Source organism: Argiope bruennichi, chromosome 8 (genome assembly GCF_947563725.1).
Source record: "Argiope bruennichi chromosome 8, qqArgBrue1.1, whole genome shotgun sequence".
NCBI classification, from domain to species: domain Eukaryota; kingdom Metazoa; phylum Arthropoda; class Arachnida; order Araneae; family Araneidae; genus Argiope; species Argiope bruennichi.
In genome coordinates, this window is record NC_079158.1 from 24,778,725 (window position 1) to 24,793,255 (window position 14,531).

General features: G+C 31.1%; 1 protein-coding gene across 1 annotated transcript in view; it reads right to left on the bottom strand.

The window, feature by feature from the left end:
- Nucleotides 1-1,519: 1,519 nt before the first annotated feature.
- LOC129981231 (small conductance calcium-activated potassium channel protein-like) overlaps nt 1,520-14,531 on the bottom strand; it is a 186,255-nt gene continuing 173,243 nt past the window's right edge. Inside the window, exons 4-8 of the mRNA XM_056091990.1 lie at nt 9,595-9,730; nt 8,975-9,085; nt 4,381-4,508; nt 4,218-4,287; nt 1,520-2,377 (exon numbers count right to left, since the gene is read on the bottom strand). Coding sequence (XP_055947965.1) covers nt 2,084-2,377; nt 4,218-4,287; nt 4,381-4,508; nt 8,975-9,085; nt 9,595-9,730 — 739 coding nt within the window. The 3' untranslated portion in view covers nt 1,520-2,083. The remainder of the gene's footprint in view (nt 2,378-4,217; nt 4,288-4,380; nt 4,509-8,974; nt 9,086-9,594; nt 9,731-14,531) is intronic.

Genomic DNA, 14,531 nt, shown 5'->3' on the forward strand with positions numbered 1-14,531 from the left:
AGTTTAAGAAGCTTTTAACAAATTTATGCATTGCTATTGAACATATTTGTATTAACATCACACAGAGTAGCGTACAGATAGTTAGATATTATTTAATTGCGATAAGATAGTTGTAGTTTTCAGCACTGTTTGCAGTTAGTATTCTTCGCTTTTCGCTACTTTCTGATCATTTATTGAGCAAGAGGTTAAAGATAAAAATTTCATAGGAGGTATTTTATTAAAGTAATAAGAAATTATTATTATTAATCCAATAATATAATTTTCATAGGAGGCGCTCATTTTCATTTCTCTTTACACAATAAACTAATTACATTTTTGATATGAACTTACAAAATTCTTTGCTTGTGACTTTTACACCTTGCAGTTTTTTTAAACATCGAAAAGCAACAAGCTGTGCTTTATCTCGTAAACCAAAATAAATGAATATTGCTCTGTCCAATATTTTTCAATTAGTAATCAATTATATATAATTAAATGTAATTATATGTTAATTTAACTGTACAGCAGAGCATTTTTTTAATTTTCACCTTTAAATTAGTATATTTTGATTCCTTTGGCTTGTTTCAACAAAAATAATATACCATTAATGATAGTTGCCTGAAAATTAGAAATTGTATTTCATTATGATTTATGCTGAATGAAAAAAAGCATATTGGGAAATTTTCATTCGAGTCAAATAAATGCTTTAGAGATAGCTTATATATAATTAAAAACGAGGAATAATGATTTAATTTTTAGAGATTTTATTGTGAATTTAGGGATACATTTAAGAAGTTTCTACAGAACTTTAAATATATTTTTTATTCAAAATTAATTTTAGTCATGATAAATTTCAGAAAGACAAACGGAATAATATAGTAATTTGTTTTGAAATTTTGGCACACGATAGCACTTACTTTTACGAACCTTTAATTATAATCCCACAACTTAATATCGAATCATAATTTGCCAAATGGAAAAATTCCAATTATAACAGTTTATTGTGTAAAAAGAAAAGGTTAAATTTGAGAAAATAATACTTTCACACAAATAAAATTTTTTCAACCGGCAATTCACAAAAATTAACATTTGACATAAAATGGTTAGGATTTTAATGTTGGCCATTTTAATAATTAATGAAAGGGTTTAAAAGAACTGATGTGTTCTTCAAGTCTAAATAATTTAACTTTTCATGTGAAATGAGGAAATGGAGAATGATTAATTTGATCAGTCTTATTTGCAAGTAAACCAATATTCAAAACACGAAAATTATCATAAAATTAAAATAAGAAGGGTTTTTTTTTTCAATAAATCAATTTTTGAAAAATTGACTAAAAGCTTTCAAATACATAAGAAGCATAACATAACTCGTAAAAGAGTAGAGGAACGATAAAGATTTGGATTCATTTAGAAATAATTATTGAATCTATGAACCATTTATATAAATAATCATATAAAATATATGATAAAAAAGCAAATTTGAATCATTCTAAAGTTTAAAGAAATTTCAGGGTGATTTTCAGATGAATTGCCACAGTTTCTTTTTATAGTAGATTTTTCTTTTGTTCCTGAAAATAAAATTTGGTAAAATTTTAAAAGGGAACATGCTTTTTTCATTATCAAAATTCTTTAAAAATTTTATAACTGATTTATCTCAAGAGTTTTCCTTTATCAGTACTTAAATCAGATGACTTAACCAGTCTGAGCAGAAATAATTTCGTCTCCTTGCCAGCTCTTAGTTTCCTCATAAAAATTAACTTTGAATAGTTTCATTTCTCAAAATGGCAACTGAAGTCAAAATCACCCTGAACGTTCATACCAAGATTTGATGTTGATCTTACTGCGTCTCACCGCATCAAGCAAACACAGAGAAGCAATGGATACTGAAATGGCTTTACACCCTTTACAATTGCTTTTAGTATACTTGTGACGTATGCATGTCAGAAATTCGGTGCCTTTGGAACATGTCCTTGAATAGAACATTTTATCGATAGATCGTTGAAACTTTTCTTTCATTCCAAAGCAGTGAAAATGCCTAATACTGGCACAAACTTCCCTCGCCTCAGAGGTCTATACATATAGATTCAGCATTCCCACTTTTTGGCTAATTGTTCGCCGATCCTGATCGCGGTACAATCGTTGGGATTCCTAAAGTACAACTTCGTCTTTGCGATGCTGGTAGATTGACGGAAGATATGCTGGCCCAGGAGGGTCCAGTGCCCGGCTGGTGGAAGGATGGTTTTCTGCACGCCTGAATCCTGCACATGATTAAATCTGGAAGTGTATCTAGTGTCTCTTGAATGGCTACAATTCTCTCTGTTGCAGCTTGAAGCCTGTCCTCCAGCGACATCTGTCGTTGACTGAGGTCACTCACAACTTCGTAGATGCTGTTTGAAGTCTGCATAAAAGAAAGGAAGAAAACCTTCAATATATAAAAATTAATGAATGTTCTGTGGAAATATTTTATAAATAAATATTCTGTTATTAAAATGATAATCAATTGCGAATTGAAAGAAAATTATTTCTGAGAAAAAAATTCAGATTGAAAAGGAAGACAATTAGTTTGGAATGAGTATCCAAAGCATGCATTTTAACGAAATCATTAAAATAATTAGCAAATTTTTTATTAGAATTAAAGTTTATATATTAAAAAAAATTCATATCAAATATTTTGATCTAAAATTTTGTATATGTAGTGTTTTTTGATATTTTACAGAAAAATATTTCTTTAACTCAAATGTTACCGAAATAAAGCATAAAAAAATCTCTATTTTAATAATTATGGGTTCGTTTGAAATTGAGTTACTCACAATTTTTCTCAAAATGCAAAAGAGCCGAGATTACCAATACACTTGGATATAGCCAGCTCCCCCGTTACCACAGATCCTAGCCGTATATACATGATTCATTGTGACTGACTACTAATATATTCACTCTCCAGCTGCGCTGGTAGCCAATTCTCTAGACCTGACAGTCCCTATGGAGAGGTCGGACTCCTCCCCTTCCTCCATTGGCACCTTATGTCGGAACAATTGTGTTCCCAAAGTCATCATCCTCTGATTATACCAATATAATTGGGTAATTTTCCAATATGCCCCGCACCACTTAAAATGTACATCAAATTCGTCAATGTTACAAAACATGTTTCCGTCGCCACATGAATTTTTTCAGAGACGAACATCACACGTCTTTCCGAAAGTGATTCATTGAGCAACAATAAAAAGAATTATTACAAGATGTAATAACAAACTGCTTCAAAATAATTCGTATTCAATTTGAATTCAATTTTCAGATAGAAAAGGAGTTTCTGAATAAATGGGTGGTGCTTGAGATACTGGATGGAAGCTAAGTGAATGAGCAGATTATAGCAACAGATGACGTGACAGATGTATCGGCCCGCTCTTTATATATGTTATCCCACTTAGGCATTTATTTTCTTTCTTCATTTCTTGTCATTCTACACGAGTCGCATATTTTCGTATTGCTCTATGTCGTGTTTATACAATGACACTGATGCACAATGAAAAATACAAGCAAACATGCATATTTAAATATGTATATGAACACAAAAATATGAGCATAAGTACACAAATAAGAGGAAGCACGCACACAAATTTTTTTCCGATTTGGATTTCGAATATATTATAGCAAAAGTTCCAAAACTGTAAATTATGTCTCATTGGTGGCACGCGAGTCAATTTTTGGTAGGTCGTATTTCATATGACTTTTTTTGCAATTTATCAAAATGTGACAGAACGGAACGCCTTCTCACAACCCCGTATCCGTAACCATTCTGGTCACTGAATTGTTTGATGGGCATGTTACGAGAAATTTAAAACTTTATCAAAACACATGATAGCAACACGACAAAAAAGCGCAATACACAAAGAAGCGACTTTTGTCAGCTCAAACCTGTTTACCTAATTAAAATTTTTGCTCTATAAACATCCCATTCCCTTTGTATACGCATTAATTTAAAAGCGGCTAGTTATCATTTGTAAAAACATTTATTGTCTTTAAAATAAATGATATTTTCCTTCACGAAAGCTCCTTTTTGATCCATAAAAACCTCTTTCGGAAAGAACGTGTACTGTTCATCCAGAAAAATAATTGTACAAAGGTTAAAGAGGTTCACTATAGATTCGGTTTACTAAAAAACTGAATCGCAATGCTTAATAGTTTGGATATGATGTGTTATAGTACCAGAAAATTCAAAAGTTTTCACTCATGTCACTTACTTTTGCCATATCGGATATCGTATTCGCATTATCCATCAGTTTCCTTTGCTCCAACTTCACTTTTCTTAACCTGTGACACAAAAAAATAGAATTAAAAAATAATTTCAAAGAATACAGAATGTGATGTGCTTAACATTTTAATTGAGGGGAAGTGAATCTTTACGTGTAGATAGCGAGGAGGAATTTCCTCTGGTGAAGCCTCACTCTTCCGGGACACACGCGCTTCACCAATTTCGTATGCTTGTAGATCAGCCAAGTCTCCCTCAACACACTCGCTGCGGCATTCTTTAGCTGCAATGAAAGTAACAAATGAAGTTACTTTAATACTGATAAGTACAAGGAACGAAGACTTAATGTATCTATATAAAGAATATTCATAATAATAATAATGGGAATATTCATCCCTTTTCTTTCTTTTATGTTTCTATAAAATCGAGTGTTTTACATATTAAAGAGTGAATTCATTCAGCATTTTGAAACATTACCCATGATCCATTTCATTAAAAGGTTTGACGCTAATCTAAAATTTTCATGTAAAGATCAAATTTTAAAATTTACACATTAGTGGTTCTCAATAATTTTGGTTTATTGGATCATACGTTATGTAAAAAAATTTGTGACCCACTAACTAAATATATAAATAAAAACGAACAAACACAGTATTACATAAATATAAAAATGTCAGTCATTAGTAAAGTTTGCTATAAAGGAACTTAAAATATAACGTTTATAAAGCAAAAAAAAAAAAAAAAAAATTACTATCATCACTTAGCTGTCATAATAATAATAAAAAAAAACAATAAAAAACAAACGATTAAGATTAAGAATTAAAAAAAAAACCAGGTGAGTTTGACATGTTTCATCTTCACGAGAGATTCTTGATAATTCCAGTTTCAAGTTACTTTTCTTTGTTCAGTTTGTTTCTGAACTTGTATTTATAAAACAACAGCAACAACAACTAAACAATTATCCAGTACAGGACCAATGATTTTCTAAAAAGCAATTTTTGAATAAAAGTTCATTTAATAATATTTGATAGTACTTTCTTTATATGCAGTTTTCAAAAAGATTTCATATTGATTAATTTTAGTCTTCGATTTTCGAAAGCAGAATCTTTAAAAAAATACAAAAAGACCTAACATTTTAGCATATTACATTTATGAATCATTATGATCACAATGCATATTCATGTGTACATCAGTAGGCAGTCAACTCAATGACGGATATGGCCCAAAATTTAATACACATCTATGATTCTAGTTATAAAATTAAATGCCGTATTTCATATCAATAAGATCTTAATGTTTTTTTTTTTATTTATTGTGTTCATATGCATATAGATGGACAGGCAGACTTTCTTTTATCGCATTTCATTACAAATATCACAGTGAATTACAATTTATGCAGTTTCTGTATCAAAATTGGAACAAACAGAAGTTGCATATTGTTCATTTTGGAAAACCTCCTAGCTTTGGCGCATGCGTTAGGAGACGTTTATTTCGTCAAAAAGGGGTGTGTAAGGAAAGTTGAAAGGAGGAGATGCTTACATTTAGCAAAAGATTAACTAAAATTACTCGTGGAATTAGGAGGCTTAATAACCACTGACTCTTTTGCGACCCCCCCCCCCCCCCCCCACAGCGAAGTGCAAGCATTGAAAAGTGCTAGTTTCGAGATTTTGAAACGAAAAGTAATTCCAAAATTGTGTTCCTCGAACTCAGACTGTCAACGTCAAAATGAACAAAAGTAATGTAACAATTGATTTCTCTTATGATTACATTACTTTCTCTTTTATATCTCCAAACACGAGAAAGTATAAAAGATTTCAAAGCAAAACAAATATTAACTGAAGAAAACAAAAGATTAAAAATGTATTTTTAAAAATATTACCTAAAAATACAGGAAAAATATTTTCTTTTTCAAAAACTACCTCTTTTGCTTCATTGTATAAAAATAACTAAATTACTTGCTTATTTAAGATCTATAATTTAATCTGAGCTGTTTTTATCCAGGCCATTTGTAAGTACATTTGCATGTAAATAGAATTAAATCTATTCGTTCCACTTCAGAATCAACTTCAAAGATTGCATTGTTTCTTTTCTTAAAACAGCACAAAACGTTTCACTTTTTAATTGAAACTGAAAGTGAATAGGGAAGGTGGTCACAAGAAAAACAATTGTAATTTTTCTTTTTGAAATGCATTAACTACAATAACATTCTTTTAAGTAGCTAATTGCATTGCACCGTACAAAGGAAATTTGTTCTTAAGCATGCAACTGAAGTTTCCCTTATTAAGAAAGGAAAGAAAAAAAAATGAATTACTAGATAATGCACTCTTTATAAATTATAAATAAATTATTAAAAAATAATATGATTTTTAATGACTAATTAAAATAATGTTGTTTTAAAAAAGCTATTCCGAATATTTGAATAATTCTTCGATAATCCGTCGATGGATTTAGTGCAAATTTACACAACGATCTATAGTATTCAAGTATAGATCATATTGTTGTGATAAAATAAAATTCGAAGAAACGGGTTGTACTGCGAAAAATTTAGCAGGCTAAGTAACAAATAACAATGCTTTATTATGACTTAAAAGACGAATGCAAAATATCAAAACATAGCCGAACTTTTACAAGAACAGTGCTGTAAACAGTAGCGTACAAGTAGAAGCAACAACTAGTCACTAAAGAACTGCAAAAATATAAAGTATTCAGATAGAACTCGTCGGAGACTTTGCTCTACTTACTATTAATCAACTAACGGCTTTTTAAAGTTTCCATAATAGAGCAAAGATTTTTCTAGCAGGATATAGTATCTTCGTTCCTATACAAGGTATCATAAAAATTCCAGCAGTTACTGGAACTTCCGTTTTTGCTCTGAAATTCGTTAGCTCAAAATCCATTAGAGCTGTCTGAAAACTCTCTTCGTTACCATACAACCGGCTGCGAGAAGAAATACTATTGCAAACTTAGGCAAAAATGCAGTTTGTTGCGCTTTTAAGTTAATGCGCTAATGTACGGTTCATAGATCATAGAGCAAAATTTGATGCAAATTTAAAATTCTAGAAACAAAATTATAGGCTAATACTCATCTATCATCTTCCTGCATTTTCGTGTAATTTGAGGTCGTAGACCGATATATAGTCAAATTTCTCTTAACCTCTTCTTCGTCCGTAACGCGTCTAGGGCGTTCAAGTGAAACCTCTGCAGGGCGGCCGTAACGCGCTTCAAGCGGTCTTCTACATTTTAAAACCTTTAAACGTTTAAAACGCTTTGTAAATATTTACTTGTTTTGAGTTTTTATTTTTGTTTGTTCTAATGCTGCAAAAATTAGAGGAAAACCAGAAAATTTCAGAACAGGAGAGGCCAGCAAAAGGATTATTGAACATCCTGCGTAGCAAGTGATTCGTAAAATAGTAACTCTCTTAGCGAGCGATGTTTCGCAGAACGAGTGGCGAGGAGACACCATGGCCATATACGCTGATTTGGCACTTGATCAGTCTATGTTAAGTGCTTGTTTGAAGATAATCCTAAGAAGTTTTATCCGGTTTACATTGTCGAACGCGACTCCGAGGAATTTCAACAAGTGCTTCAGAAGCATTAATCGATGAGATTTTGTTTGACAAGATCTTGGAATTAGAGATGAATTGTAATGATATCATTGAGCAGGATGAAGACATTTCTGTTATCATAGAAAAAAGCTGCAGAGGAGATTTGTTCAGGAGGGAAAAGAACTAATACAGGCAACAGAGCAGAAACCTTCAGTGAAATAAGGACGATGCCGAAAACGCTGAAGTTATTGCATCGTATATTGAGACACATCACACTGATTAGCAGTAGCTACGGGTGTTACAAACTCACTTAACGATAATGCCGTGCCTCATTTCCGCAAAATTTTGAAGCGTACGCGAAAGACAAATACCTTTAAACAATTTTCTTATAAAAATTAATGAGTATAAATAATATAATAAATTATATTATTATAAATTCTTTTGAGTATTTTTTTTTGGTTATGAAACGCATTGTTCTCTTTAGCATGGATTTCCGTTGGAAAATTATTTTGCCTGATGATGGTTCGCAATACGGGTAAGATTCGGGAACAAATTATGCTCGATAAACGAGATTCCATTGTAATCTAAAAATCAAGGTTTTACTGATTCATCGAAATTCAAAACGTAAGCATTTATCAAAATTTCAAAGCAAAATATTTTTAAGTTCATAATACTTCATTTTTATATATTAGTTCATAAAAGCATGTAAAAAATACTTAGTAAAAGTTTGTATGATAGCTGATAACGACTGAAAAAGTGAAATGTCTGTCAATTTTTATAATATATTTAGCATGCTATTAAATAATTCTAATAATATTAAAGAATTATATTTAACATAGTTTTATTTAAAATGTTAAGCAAATCGAAAGGTATTATTTAATTATTTAACTAAAACTTTATATCGAATAAAATAATGAAATTCAAATATTGAATTAATAGTTGATAGAACAGTATCATGTAAATAAAATAACTCTTTAAGCAGCATTTTAACATGTAATATTATCCGAACTGTAGAGAATAAAGAAAATTCATTCTTCCTTTAGAGCAAAGTTTGAATTAAGAAAATCAATGATGAATGATTTTCTAACATGAAGTTCTCGGATATGCTGCAAATAACAGTTTTATAAATAGAAAAATAAGCTTATAAAAAGGTAATTAAAAGTTTCCTTAGCTAAGAGAATAAGCAAAAGAAAGCAATAAACACCCGTTTTGTCAGCTGAGTGTCCATCATAAAATTATGCACATGCTTTTCGGCCCTTGTTAATTCCAGCTTTCTTGCTATGACAGCTACTACTAAGGCGGTACAACCAGCACCCTGCAAGAAAAAGAGAAAGATTTCTTCTTTATATATATTTATATAAAGTAAAAGTGTAAATTCAATAAGTTCTCACCCTCTGAGTGAAGGGATAAAAATCTTAAATACTTAGCACATTCTTTTAAAGATACCTAAAAATACGTGACAAAAAAATCCCTATAAAAATCTCAGTATAAAATCATTGAGGAAAAAATTTCGGTTTCTTTCGCTCTTTTTTGCTCTTGTGTCGCGATGCAGATTGAAGCCAGTTTTATCTTGCATTATATATATAACACAAAGCAATTTTATTTTATAGATTTGAAATGTTTTCGTTTACAGAGGGGAAGTTTTGCATTATATAAAGTTAGAAATGTTATGTTACATCGCCAATAACTCAAAATAAAAGGTGTTTTATATTCCAAGTACACAATGTCAAGTGTGTCAGAAAGCACGCACTACAGACGCAAACACACACATACAATGAGAGAGAACAGAGTTAGAATACAACTGCGAGGAGTTTGAAGACTTACCATTAAGCCTGTGCTGACAGATATTCCTCTTCCGCAATAAGTGTTGGGGACAATGTCTCCGTAACCAACCGAAAGAAACGTAATGGCAGTGAGCCACATGGTATTGAGCAAATTGGCGTGTTCTGGATCGTGGTACCTGGAAAAACATGCGACACTTTGACACATTAATTTCTAAAACACAGCACGTTGCTTAGATCTGATGGGCCATGGGAAACAATTGACTCATTATCCATGCAAACATGTGGAGTATGTGTGATTCATATGGTCCGAACAAATACACTAGTTGTGAGACACACTTGTTTCACGAGACGACAAACATATTTGAAAAATTATTGCATTTCATGATTACACAATAATTTATTTGATAGTGAAGATTGTGGTCTGGGTAAAATGACTTGAAGACACATGTTGTCTTTTATGTGGTTTATTGATAATATCAACAACAAAAGGCACATGATTACGCCATAATGTATTAGGCCTAGAGAATTACACATAAAATTTCTCGGGAGAGAGAGAGCCAAGATCGCACCCCCTCTAGTACGGGAGTCAAGTTCGCTTCTACTGGAAAAAAATATACTAAAAAACAACAGGAAGAACACGTGATACATGATTGGCAGCTAGCTCCGCCTAGAAAGATCACGTGTTAATATATTCACTGACATCATTTGAGACTGTGATTCGGATCATCTAACAAATTAGATGACCATTTCTTTGCTCTTACCTAATTTAATAAGATCTATTTAATAAGTCATCTAATAAGATAATATCTAATAATTATGAATTACTGGTGAGTCATGCAATCTATTAAATATAGAAAATGTTTAAATAGAGAATTTAGTATTTGAAAATATAAAACAAGAATGAAACGCTCAAACTGGCACACTGTAAAAATCGAAGCACATTAAATTAAAAATAATTGACACTCGCAGACAGTTTAACGATAACTTTGGAATCCAATAATTAGCGGGATTTTCTTCCAATAAGTATGAATTATTAACAGCATGTCATGAACGAAAAATGGTTAAGAGACAGCTTAATAACTTGAGAAGTAATGGCAATTTTTTTGGGTGATTAATGGCTGGAATGCAATTGTTACACAAATATAAGGAAGCCGGTGTATTTGTGTAATACCAGATGTGTATTTGTGTAATACCAGATGTGTATTTGTGTAATACCAGATGTGTATTTGTGTAATACCAGATGTGTATTTTGGATGTTTTTTCTTATAAATAAAACCACCAATCAACTAATCAACGAACGAGCAATCAAACCCAAGATCTGATATAGAGTTACAATTGTAATCACAAACTAGATTTCACATATTAAGTAACTGAATTTCTTCGCATTCCAATGTTTGTGAAAGTACAGGCTGACAGGCTCTCGATTCACCCGTGGATTTGGTTTAAAATTTGGCACATATCTAACTTTAGATGTTAAATCTGTGTGCCAAATTTTATTTTTCTTGTTTTCTTCATTTTATAGTTATTATGTTTACGTATATTCAGACAGACGAAAAGACAAAAGACTCTTATGTCAAAATTTGATAGAAATATAGACATTTGGAGCAGATACAGCATACCAAATTTCATTAGTCTAGATGAAAGGAATTTTGAGTTATCGTGCTCCTAGATAGAAGGACATAATTACAAAATTATATTTTTGTAGATTCGGATTGTCCAAAAAGTGGGGATTCGTCAAAATACCATATTCGAATTTTTTTGACGATTACAGTATTTTTCCTTTGGTAAAAATAAACTCGTTAAGCATTTTCAATATCATGAGACTACTGCGCACTCATCAAACAGGTAAGTTGTACTACAAAATCTTCTCAGAAATAACCACTGCTAGGGATATCACCAATTGAAGGGGAGTTAAGATCCGGAAATGACTATGTTCTGTGAATGTCTTTAGATAAAAAATAAATAAATCCCAGATTAAAAAATGTTTTGTCATTCATTAACTTCTAACTTAACATCAAAAATCATTCACTTCTACATTGCAATCAGTGATAATAAGGAAGAGAGAATGTTTATCAGGCGAAAGAATAAATATTTGCCGAATAAAAATCGAATTCCAAATAGCCGAGCTTCTACTGAAAAGAAATTTATCGAGTGAACCAATTTTTCTTCGAAGAAAAGGGAGACCGAGAAGGAGAATGAAGAAATTGTTTTTACGTGTTTGGGGAAGAAGAATATAGCCTTGTCACGCTTTGGAATATTTTCCATATGCAAGTATAAGATTCGATTTCTGAGGGAAAAAAAAAGTGGAAAGTAAGAAATATTGGAAATTGTAGGCACAGAATCAAGCTCGTTTTTCACTATTGATGTAGATGTGAAATCGAACATTTTGAGATGGACCAAAGAAAAATGGTACAAAGTTTAATGGGGGTATTGAAAATGACTTCGAACACATTTTTAGCATCAATTTCTCTTTCATTTGAGTAAATTTAATTTAATTGATAAACATAAAGAGGTCTGATAATAATTATTGCATATAATAACCTGTTTGATAAAAATCAAAAACTATGGCAGAAAATAATCGGATAATTATTGTTTTCATTTACAACAGAGCGAATCATTTTCTGATATGTTAGTGAGCATTGGAAGAAGGGGGAGGGTGAAGGTTCTACTCGCAGTGCTTATATTTTTAGAGAACCCTTTGTGATCGTTATTCAATACTTAATAGGTTCAATAAATTTTAAACGCAGGCATGTTATTCCAAGCTTTGAATTACACTATTCAAGGTCAATCAAGCCGGTCAAATAAAGGTCAAATAACGATGACAGTAGCAACATTTACTCGTTTTATTTCATTCTTAAAACTGAAAATTACCTTATTTTCTTATATTTATTTGATATTTTTGGTATTCTACTTTCTTGTTAAGCAGTAGGATAAGTTAGCATTTGGCGTGTCAATTCATGTCCTTCAATTTCTAGAGCTACGTTTTTAACCATTTGACCCACCTATAAAACCTATTAGGCTGTAAAAATAAGTTTAAAATTTATCTTAAAAAGATTATTTAGTTTTTAAAGGGTTTGTCTTGTCATATTAAGGAAATACAACTTTAATCCTTCACCACAGCAGTTGAAAACCACTATTTGTGTTTATCAAGACATATAAAGTGCATGGAAAGCAGAAGTTTATTCAAAATCTATTTCTTTTCAAAAGTTTTTTTCTTTTTTTTTTACTAACGAGTTTTTTGTTCGTAAATCAAATATTTCTTTTAATCAGACTTTTTGATTCGGTACTTTGTATACCCCTGACTTTGACATTTTTCTCTTGTCCCCGCTTTTTCACTTTCGGACAAAATCTGTTCTTTAAAAAGCTTAATTTTAAGTTGCGACATTTTCTTTTATTTTGCACAGTCGAAGCCAGCGGGAGAAAAATTTTGAGTGACACTTCAATTATTCGTTAAGTGCAGTGTCTATCATTTGGAAGGGAAAAAGAACGATTCAGAAAATTAAATAGATATATATTTTTTTCTTTATTCTCAGTTCCTCCACCATTTCGTATTTCTTTTTATGAGGTTGAATTTTGTAGGATTTTTCTCTTTAAGGAATGTCTTGAAAATGTAGAATTTGACGTTACATTATTTAGTGACCTTTCTTTTTAAATTGGTTTAATAAATCTTATTAAGTAAAAGTGATGTTGAAAACAACTTAACTACGTTGGAAGAATATTCTTTAAAAATATTAATAAAGCGCCTGGAAAATAATAAAATTTTTTGGAGGGGATTTTAAAAGTTATTGAATTATATAACCACTCGCGCATAATCTGAAAATCTAAAGAAAAAAAAATATGAACAATTAATCAACAACCAGCGAAAACTTTTATTATTGATCAAAAAGAGTGCTTAATTAAAAGAAATTTTTCTTAATCACTGCCACAAGCAAGAAAAACGGCCAGCGAAATTTTAGTAATAAAAGACAAAAACTTTAAAAGATGGGATATTTATCTAAATTTTTATTACGCTCTCGTACACAAAACGTACAAAAGAAGATATATTGTCCGAAAATTTAACATGACATTTTCACAAGTATCTATGTTTTAGATACTACCGAGTCTGGAAGTCCGAGTCACCTTTTTATTTTCTCGAATACAAAATTTAGAGAAACCATCGTAATCGTTAAAAAATTCGAATCGAATTTAGAAAAAAATGTCTGCCTGCTTGTTCGTCCGTTTGCCTGTGACAAGCTCAAAAAAAAAAAAAACTTTTTGAGCTAGATTGGTGAGATTTGGCATACAATCTTTACACCCATTTTATAGATTTCTATCAAATTTTGAGCAAATGCAATCAGAGGAAATCTGTCTGTTCAAATATAAGTTAACGTGATAAATAAAAAACGAGGAGAGTTGGATAAATAAAATTCAATATGCAAATTTAACATCTATAATTTGGAACTTATCAAATTTCTAGGCGAATCTAAAAAGGGATTGACCGTCTGTGCTTTCAGAAACATATAAATGTGATAACTCAAAAATACACTGACTTATGTATATCATATTTAGTACGGGATATTATGACTACAAGTGCAGTTTTGTGTGAAATTTTGTTTCAATCGGTTCGGAAAGAGGTGTCTAAAACACAAATTCGATTTTCAGACACTATTAACCACATGTCAGGGTTTAATTTTCAAAATACACGTCAAGGGGAACACTTGATAGAATTAGTAAAAATGCTATATTCTTGCCAAAGGTTAATATTTTGTAACTATTGTACACCATCTTTGGAGAGACTATTCCTATTGGTTTTGAATTACGTCTGCCAATTTTTCTGTACGCATAACATAATATCGGGTGAGATTAGTAAACAAAATTTGGGATGTGGTCCATAGGCCGAAGATCGGATCTTTATCAACTTTTCGAAGAAATCATTCGTGTCTTATAACCGGAATTAGAAATATGAGTCAAATTTCAGACTAGATCAGTATATTAGAT